Source organism: Diachasma alloeum, unplaced genomic scaffold (genome assembly GCF_001412515.2).
Source record: "Diachasma alloeum isolate Michigan unplaced genomic scaffold, Dall2.0 Dall_scaffold_00354, whole genome shotgun sequence".
Classification (NCBI taxonomy): domain Eukaryota; kingdom Metazoa; phylum Arthropoda; class Insecta; order Hymenoptera; family Braconidae; genus Diachasma; species Diachasma alloeum.
In genome coordinates this window covers 679,659-688,954 of record NW_021680493.1, presented here as the reverse complement: position 1 = coordinate 688,954, position 9,296 = coordinate 679,659, and the positions used below count along the sequence as shown (strand labels likewise).

The window sequence follows — 9,296 nt, the reverse complement described above, 5'->3', positions numbered from 1 at the left end:
TGTAACCCCCCCCCCCCCCAAACCTGAAACCCCCCTCGACGAGTAAATTTCCCCAGTAAAAAAAAAGAATTAAGTACTCGTCGAATTGTTTTATTAACCGCAATAATAATTCAGTTTAATGGAAACGTATAAATATCTCCAAATCTACTCGACATCCATTTTATCTTCCTTGGTGGTCTGATTCTCCTGTCCCTGTGCATTCTGATGGTTCTTCATCTCCTCACTTCCCTTCTCCTTCTTCTCGTCCTTGGGTGGCTCGACCTTGGGCTTTGGTTTATTAATAATGGGATTAGCAGTGTTGTCGACAGTCTGCCTGACACTGCGAACTTGTGCAAGTGTTATCGAAGGCATTTGGGTGCGTGGAGTGGCTGCGAAGACAGCATGTGCCTCCTCGAGCCATGCCCACTTGTCCTTGATGACATTTCCCAGGGTCTTGAGCTCCTCGTCAGTGACGTGAGAGTACTTGTCGTCCTTGGAGCCCTTGATCTGATCGTATCCCTTCTTTGCTAGTTGGAGAGTGGCTGCCAAGTCACTCAGGGCAGCCTGCCTACCCTCGTACTCATTCTTGATGTCCTTGATGGGCTCACCATGACTCCTCAGCTGGGACAGACGATCCTGGTACACCTGCCTGTTGCACTCCTCCCCCTCCTCGTACAGCCAGTTCTCTGTGTCGTCCAGGGTTCTGCTCAGGCTCTCTCGGTTCTCCTCTGTTATGAAGTTGGCCAGCTGATCATCGTCGGATATCTTACCACGCAGGTCGTAAACGTACTCCTCCAGGGCGTTCCTCGCGTCGATTCGCTCCTTCTCCTGTCGATCCTCAGCTACCATCTTGCATTCCTTCTCAAGGGCTATGTCTAACTCGTGCTGGGGGAGGCTAGAGGTGTTCACTTCGATTGGAAGGTCCACCAGACGAATGGGAGTCTTCTTCTTGCCTTTTGCATCTTCCTTGTCGTCTCCCTGAAAATTGAAAATCCATTTTTTTTATTGGAGTTGTATAAACATAACATTTTGGGGGAGGTTTTTGTTCTATTGGTAATAACTCATCTAGAAGTGAAAAAATAAGTCCTATGGGGGAATTAAGTTTTCGACGTTATATGGATTAAAATCTAGAAGAAATCTCGGAAAGTCAGAAAAAATTGAGAAAAATTCTATCAGAAATTGAAAATTATTGCCAGTGTCAAACTTTTGTAATAAATAATTTATGTTTCTGCATTCCCGAAATGGCGTGTCATGTCGAATGATTTAACAATAGTCAAAAGAGAGACCATTGTTTGATACAATAATTGAAGAAAGAATTTGATGGATCAATTTCTTACACTCGTCAAAGTTAGAATTCATGGGAAAAATTATCGATGATGAATAATTTTTCTTTGAGCTTTTCGAATTTATACTCAACAACTCAAATGGGGTTTATTCATACTAATTTAATTTGAGAAGAACTTATTACATATATGGACTATATTAAATATATGGACTTCCCTAAGTCTTCGTATATTTTCATAAAATTTTCTCAATTTCGTCAGATTAATTGTAAGAATAAACAAAAAGAATTGAAATTTGTGAAAACGTAAAATTTTTCATTAATTTCTATTCACTACGAGTTAAACATACGATTCAGTGAATAAGAAATTAAATAAAAAATGATTGATTGAAAAATAAGTCATATTGAGGCACAAAAGTGAATGATGGTGATGTGGATCTGGTGTTTGGGCGACGAGATGTTGAGATTTGTTTATAGCCCGGTGGGTGACACATATTGAGACACTTGGACCCATACACATTTATCCAATGCGTCATTTTGAGGGAACATGGTGAGGTGAGTTCGCCCACACACTGCGTCAGCCTTCGATCCCATTTTGGAGTCGTTCTGAATGTTAGTGAGGTGAGGGGATAGTGGAGCGTTGTGTAAATGGAAGTGGGGGATTTTGATGAGCTAATTTTGGAGTTTCGTGTTGATTCTTGAATTATTTCGATGATGAAGGGGTTTGCAAAGAAATAGTCAAAGACGTTTTGTCCTGAAACTATTCGGTCTTGAAATAATTATCTAATTAATGGGGAATTTTGGTCGATTGTTGAATTACTTTTTCAATTGTCTCGATAAGAAGTGGATTTAGGAAAAAATGTCAGACATTTAAATTCGATAATTAACAGAAATCAACAAATAAAATCGCCTTCAAGTCCTCTATCGCATTTCTTCCTTTCAAGAATGCACAACATAAAGCAGATGATACTAAAATAGTTATTAACAAAAACCAACGACAATGCAGTGGAAATCTAAAACAACAGAAGCAAAATCGGCGACAGAAATAAACTGAACAAAGCGAAGAAAAAAAGGATGATGAATAAATGAATGGATTCTTCTTTAAAAAAAAGTTTCCGTGACATTGCTTCCAAAAATTCCAACTAATCAAGTCATCTTCAATTAATCTAGTCATATCTCTTTCCCTCACGAATGCACAACATAAAGCAAACGACATCAAAACAATTCTAAAAAAACCAACGACATTGCAGTGAAAATCTAAAGCAACTAAACCAAAATCATGAACAAAAGGACAATGATCAAGACTTATGGGTAAGCTGAGAAACGAATGCCCATGGGTCTAGGGTAAATTTAATGTGTCGCGTACCGAGCTGAACTAACATCGAATCCTGGAGAAATAGGATCCTAGAATTCTCCTCTACAAAAAAGTCCCCTTGACATTACTTCCCAAAAATTCCAACTAAGCAAGTCATCTTCAATTCCTCTAATAATATCTCTTCCTCTCACGAATGTACAACATAAAGCAAACGACATCAAAATAATTCTAAAAAAACCAACGACATTGCAGTGAAAATCTAAAGCAACTAAACCAAAATCATGAACAAAAGGACAATGATCAAGACTTATGGGCAAGCTGAGTGACGAATGCCCATGGGTCTAGGGTAAATTTAATGTGTCGCGTACCGAGCTGAACCAAGATCGAATCCTGGAGGAATAGGATGGGCCAGAGCCCTTGGAACGTCTTTCATCATCCTCAGCGTCTGAGTCTCGTTGGCCCTTATCCACGCGCACCTAAATCACAACAGACTTACATTGCCCTCTCGCGTTTTTCAAGTCATTCATTGGAACTTCTATGAATGAAAATCTCTTAATTATCTCTTAATTAATGAGTTTAACTAATGAGTTAAAGGTGAGTGAAGGGAATTCATTCCTCTGACAAATTCAATAAATCATTCAATCATTTTCTTGATTTCATTGATGAAACACTCGCAAGTCTGCGATGATTTAATGGGGACGCGTGGACTTGTGATTTTCTTAAGATCAATTTGATCTGTGAAATTACCTCCTGAGCTGGCGGCTCTTTAGCCTGGGCTGCCTGGTCTGGCTTGTCTTGCTCTGCTTCAGTGTTGTTCGCCTGCTGCTGCTGTTGCTGCTGCTGCTGTTGTTTCTCCTCCTCTTCAAGCTCTTGCTGAGTCAATTCACGTTTTTCCACTAGAACAGCTGATGTCACTGTGAAGATTCCGTTCAGGTTTAATCTCACTTTGATCTTTACTTTTGAGGGCTCACCCTCTGGGGTGGGCTTGATATTTTTTATGTGCCAGACACCTGAAATCATTGATCAAACATTGGTAATGAAATAAAAACGATGAAGCATTAAATTAAATTAAATGCAATTAAAATGTGTTCAGACGTTTAGAATTTGCTACGAATAATTGTCGATATTTTCTTCTGAATCCAGTCATTACATAGATGAGTGAATAGGAAAAAGAATTTTGTCGACTTAGAAGAAATCTATTGATATTAATAGAACTATCAACAGAATTAAAATGATTTAATGCAGAGAAATCATTTATATTCACATCATATTCACCTATATGTGTTGCTGGGTATGTTGGAGGTTGAGAGACATAAGTGGCAATCAGAGAAAGTGGATTCATCCTCTTCAGAGTCAAGGACTTCGAGAATGGGAATGCATGATTGTAAGAAAATACTTCGAGTTCCCTGGAAGATAAACAAGTGTCAACAGATTTTAATCGTGGATTTTTAATGAAGAAATATTGAGAAATAATGATCACGTACTCATCCTCGCCCTCTGGGGGATCGAAACTTATTTTAATTGGATAAGGCTGAATATCAGTGACAGCAAAATCACGAACTCTGACAGCTGGACTCAACATGGCACACTGAAGGGCGCAGCCTCGTGCAACTGCCTCATCCTGATTGAGAGTTGTTGATGCTGGCTTGCCAAATACCTCCTCCACCAGTCGTTTGATCGATGGAATTCTGCTAGAGCCTCCGGCTATCTCCACTGAGTGAATTTCCTCGAGTTTTAGACCTTTGGAGACCAAAAAAGTTAATTAAAGTATGATGAATAAACTCCAAATTAGTTCTTGAACATCTTGGGCCAAAATTTTCATCCATTTAATCATCGCTCATTCAGTCATTACTTATTTCGTAGATAGTGGGGAGTTGATGAGGTGAATGGACTCTCGGATACTCACCGGAATCACGAAGACACTTCTTCAAGGTCACCTCCACACGACTGAACAGATGCTGGCACATGCCCTCCATGTCCTCTCTCTTCATATCCCCATGGACATCCTTCTCCTCCATGAAACACTCGATGTTAAGAGGTAACTTCGTCGAATTAGCTGACATTTGTTTCTTTATCTTCTCGACCTCAGCCAGAAGTCGTAGATAGGCACGAGGATTCGAGTGGGCGTCGATCTTGTAGCGGGCCTGAAAATCTTTGCAGAAGTGGTTCGCGAGGATCATGTCAATGTCTCGACCTCCTAAGTTGGAATCCGCAGCACTTGCCAACATCTGGAATTGATTAATGTGGTATGGATAAACTCAGTTGAGTGGTATTTTTTTGTGACGAGGAAAAATTAATTCAAAAAGCTTTAAAACAAAATTATTCATCATTAATCTTTTTTTTTTGATTCAACAAAAATAAACAACAATTTTCAGGGATAAAAAACTCTTGTTAAAATAATTTTTCAATTATTCTAACAATAGGTGATCTGAGAGCTAAATTATTCCCAAGAGAATAATGAATAATTAATGAAAAAATGTAACTACAAGTGTAAATAATAAATGAATGAATAAAAAATAATAACTCAAATAAACAAACCTTCAGTCTGTCTTTATGAAAAGCAGCAATGCTGACTTGAAGGCTGGCATAGCCGCAATCAACAAAAACGACGTTACGGGATGGTGCTTCCGGTGCAGGTAAATCCTGTTTGTAAATGCCATAGCACAGGGCAGTGGCTGTTGTTTCGTTGAACAAACGTAAAACATTTAGGCCAGCGATTCTAGCTGCATCGAAAAGAGCGAGCCGTTCAGCCTGTGTGAAGTAAGAGGGTACCGAAATCACACAGTCATTAACAGCTGTTTGCAGCGCCGTCTCCGATATTTCTTTCAATTTTGTGAAGAGCATTGCTGTTATCTGTTCGGGTGTGAATATGTGCTCTTCACCCAAGTATTGTACCTGAAAAAATTGTGAAGTCGATGTTAAAGTGGAATTTTTTATCTTCATGATGATAAAAAAATCATTTTAAGGGGATTTGTTTCATCAATTATCTAATTATTAATGGGAAATTATCGCTTTGAAGTAATTGTATCACGTTCTTTGTGAATTTATAACTGAGTTCATGTGATATTTCATGCACAATCTGATATAAAACGATGATTATCCCTTTATCGTGGTGTTTTACGAGTCAAAAATGGCTTTGGACAGAAAATAGTGGGGAATGTCTTATCAAAATTATCTCACATGTATGCCAATAGTCCCATCTGGCTGTGCTGTTATTTTATACGGCAGGAAACGTATCTCCTTCTGCACTTGTGGATCGTTGAATTTTCTACCCAGTAATCTCTTGAATCCAAAAATTGTGTTTTTCATGTTTGTCACCATTTGATTCTTGGCTGCAACACCCAGAATACGATTTTTTCCACTGAATGCAACCCATGATCTGAAATTAAATCGAAAACATTTTTTAATGCATCTGCATGTGAATACTCATTTTGAAATAATTTTTTGATGACTAAAATCGTAAATTGCGACAGGAAAAGTGGATTTCGGGTCTTGCCAAATGTTAGGATATTTTCTTCTGAAATTACTCATTTAAGGATATCCAAGTACTTTGGGTATTTTTTTTTTCAAGTGAAAGGCTTTTCTACTTTTGTAGCCGAACATCAGAGCTTTCATTTGAGCCCCATTTTACCCTCAGTTTCCGGGCATTTTACAATGATTTTACGATTTATTTGATGCAGATGTATAGTCGAGCACTAAAGTTCGTAAACAGAATACATAGAATGTAAGTTGAGGCTGTTCACGAACTTTAGTGGTTGACTGCATATCCTCTCGGGTTTTTACATTTTGTGCCCTTCCTCTTCTCCCATAAAATATAGTTATGACTACAAACATTACATGTTATAGAGAAAATGCATAGACATTTTACGTTTTTACATTTTGAAGGGGAGGGTGGGGCAAAATCCATTGATAAAATCTTTCCCCGTCAAAACTTCTCAATAATTTTCCATTCTACTGAATGGAAAATTATTATTCTAATCAGTACTCCCAAAAATACAAAAAACTTGATGAACAAAAATTAATAAAAAAAATTTAATGTTTACTTTTAGAGGAAGATTGCTGAAATATTTTAGTAATTGCAATTTTTTAAAATTACAAGCATCTTCTAGAAATAGTTCATAAACAATCAATTTTTCACCATAAAAATCATTTGTTCGGAATCGTAAAAAATTTATTCATACTCAGAATTTTACATTCTCAGAAGTTTAAACAATTTCAATTATGGATTTATAAACAACGAATGTTTAAAAAAATAATTCTGTGCAAAATGTAATTTTAATGACGCTGAATATTCGTGATTTTTTTTTTCAAATTTTTTTTACGCAATTTAGTTGACAAATTTGATGATTGAAAATGGTTGAGTCTATAGTGTGGCCTGTACCAAACTGTGAAAGATACTTGGATATCCTTAAAAATATAAAGATTGACAAAATATTGGAAGTGATTAATTTATTACAGTTCCGTTGAAATGGGAATGTTGAATGTAAAGTCGAGTTATTCACGATTATAGTTAATACACGTGGACTAGACAAAGGGGTCAACGTCCCGAAAGAAGAACTCGCAATGAATCACAGGTACATCCAAATAAGGCAAAAAAGAGAGCAGATTAACATATGTATTTGATGACCAAGATCGAGACATCCGTACGACAATTGCGCATTTTCGTACAGAGAAGGTACAGAGAACGTTCCTGAAACCCCACAATATAATCTAACCCAATCATCGCGAATAGAATAAATCAGGGTGATTAATAATTCAGTGGAGCGGGAAGTGGTGGGACGAAGCAAACTTCGATTTTGCACTTTTTAATATCTCGTGGTCAACGAAATGTGTAATTATCTCGGAGAGGGGTGCTCCTACGAGGAAATGTATAAAGACCTTTCTTGAAGAGCGGAACATTTCGTACAAAAAATGTTCCATGACATTTTCTCCTAAATACCTGCATTGCAGAGATAAATGCACTTTTAATGAAACAAAATTCAACTCTTGAGGTTTTGCTCAATCTCCACGAGTCCCTGAAAGCAAAATTATCTCGAGAATGAGTGCTCCAGTGAAAAAATATTATAGGACCTTTTCTGTAGACAATCTCTTCCTCTACAAAAAAGGTCCTGTAATGTTTCCTGCTAAAACAGCTCATTAACGAGATAAATCTGCAATTCTCAAAAACGTCATTCTCTAGATTTTTCCATCACCTCCGGAACAATCCACCCCTCTCCCAAGATAACCTCAATAACTCCAAAACCCCCAACAAATCACAGGATATCAACTAGAAATAAGAAAATCCTGTCCCCATTGAACAATCGCCTAGAATTTTCGTGTCGCCGAGGCCGGCATCACCGGCGCTCGTCCCCACACCTCCAGCCCGCGAATATCAATAAACGAATGATTAAAAAAAATGACTTACGGTGTACTACGTAAACTATAATCATTGGCGATGGTTTCGATGCCACCGGCCCTCGCAACAGCAACATAGCAACTCTCGTTGCCAAAGTCAATTCCAATGACGGACATAGCAGCCATGTCTGCTCTTGGATATATCTCCCTCAGAAACACGAGTCACCAAACTGAAATATTCCAGCCCACGATCACACGTTTTCCGCCACTCGTCGAATCAATCAACCGGACTTATTCGTTATCAATTTTCTATCACGACCGATGCACTCGATTAATAGTTTATTCGACTATTTATCTGTCCCTATTCACTCGTCAGTGATGAATAAATAGTTGACAATGTCCAGAGACTGGAAATGCAGTGGTTGGATGAGTTGTAGCATGAATTGCTCACAAACGATTGCTTCCTTACGGTCTAGGCGGTACGTCGCTGTGTTGACTGACGTTGCCGTTGGAAAATTCCTGACCAATCGTGGTGCAGCATTGGCTGCAATGGCGAGACATCCCATTGGTGGGAAAAGACCGGGAGAATCCGAGAATATTCTAGAAACTTGTGAATCGATCGCTTATGGAGGGGAGTTTTGAGTGGAGTGCGTCGAGTACACGTGCAGGACTATTTCGAGAATGTTCAGGGAACAAATATTGATCAATATTTCATTGTAATTATCGTTCAATTGGGGGAGAACAATTGGGGTAATTTAGATAATGTATTCAGCAGGTTTCATTCTGTTGAGAATTTTCCATTTGGGAGAGATTGAATGTTTTTGGAGAAATTTTTTGGGGTTTCAGGTGCTAAATGGAGATTTTCGTAATAATCTTTTGGTCCAGTCGATTGTATTATTAATTTTTAGATGTTTTATACGTAAATGATCCTTTTTTCGATAATTAGGAATTACATTTTTTAAATATTCCATTATCTCCATAATGAGGGGGTTTAATGGAAAATAGTATGAGAACTCTTTTGTGGAAGCGAGAATTCTACACAAAAATGGTTTTTTTATATTTTTTTGTCGGAGAACTCGTTATTGAGATATTTTTATTTTTTAAAACCCGTGGAAAAGCAACAAAATATTAGAAGTCGCATCTTGTTTTATTTAAGAAAAGTCCATTCATCTCTGAGAGGAGAACGTCAATAATTTATTTTATTTAACTTTCAGTGAAATGGGATAATTTTTCTTCTTAGAGAGGACAATTGTTTCTCTTTGTGATAACCCTCGACTGTCTTCAATTTATGAATTTGTTCCTGATATAGGAGCATTACAAAGAAGTCGTGTCCATTTTACACCCTCTCCTAACACTCTGCTAGCGAAATAAAAACAAGTGGGAAAT

General features: G+C 37.8%; 1 protein-coding gene across 2 annotated transcripts; it reads right to left on the bottom strand.

The window, feature by feature from the left end:
- Positions 1 to 74: 74 nt before the first annotated feature.
- Positions 75 to 8,385, bottom strand: LOC107041025 (97 kDa heat shock protein). 2 transcript variants are annotated; one of them, XM_015261378.1, is made up of 9 exons: positions 7,981 to 8,385; positions 5,757 to 5,955; positions 5,115 to 5,471; positions 4,483 to 4,804; positions 4,061 to 4,316; positions 3,852 to 3,982; positions 3,324 to 3,586; positions 2,945 to 3,052; positions 75 to 957 (listed from the first exon to the last, which is right to left on the bottom strand). In XM_015261378.1, exons 1-9 carry the CDS (start codon positions 8,094 to 8,096, stop codon positions 145 to 147), a joined length of 2,565 nt encoding a protein of 854 aa, XP_015116864.1. In that variant the 5' UTR covers positions 8,097 to 8,385; the 3' UTR covers positions 75 to 144. The 2 variants fall into 2 exon arrangements, with proteins under 2 accessions (XP_015116864.1, XP_015116865.1); XM_015261379.1 differs by lacking the exon at positions 2,945 to 3,052.
- Positions 8,386 to 9,296: the final 911 nt, after the last annotated feature.

Coding starts and splice junctions, on each gene's coding strand:
- LOC107041025 (XM_015261378.1), bottom strand. CDS start 8,096: ATGGCTGCTATGTCCGTCATTGGAATTGACTTTGGCAACGAGAGTTGC. Junction 4,805..5,114: donor TTCATAAAGACAGACTGAAG/GTTTGTTTATTT, acceptor AATCAATTCCAG/ATGTTGGCAAGTGCTGCGGA. Junction 3,587..3,851: donor ATACCCAGCAACACATATAG/GTGAATATGATG, acceptor CAATGATTTCAG/GTGTCTGGCACATAAAAAAT.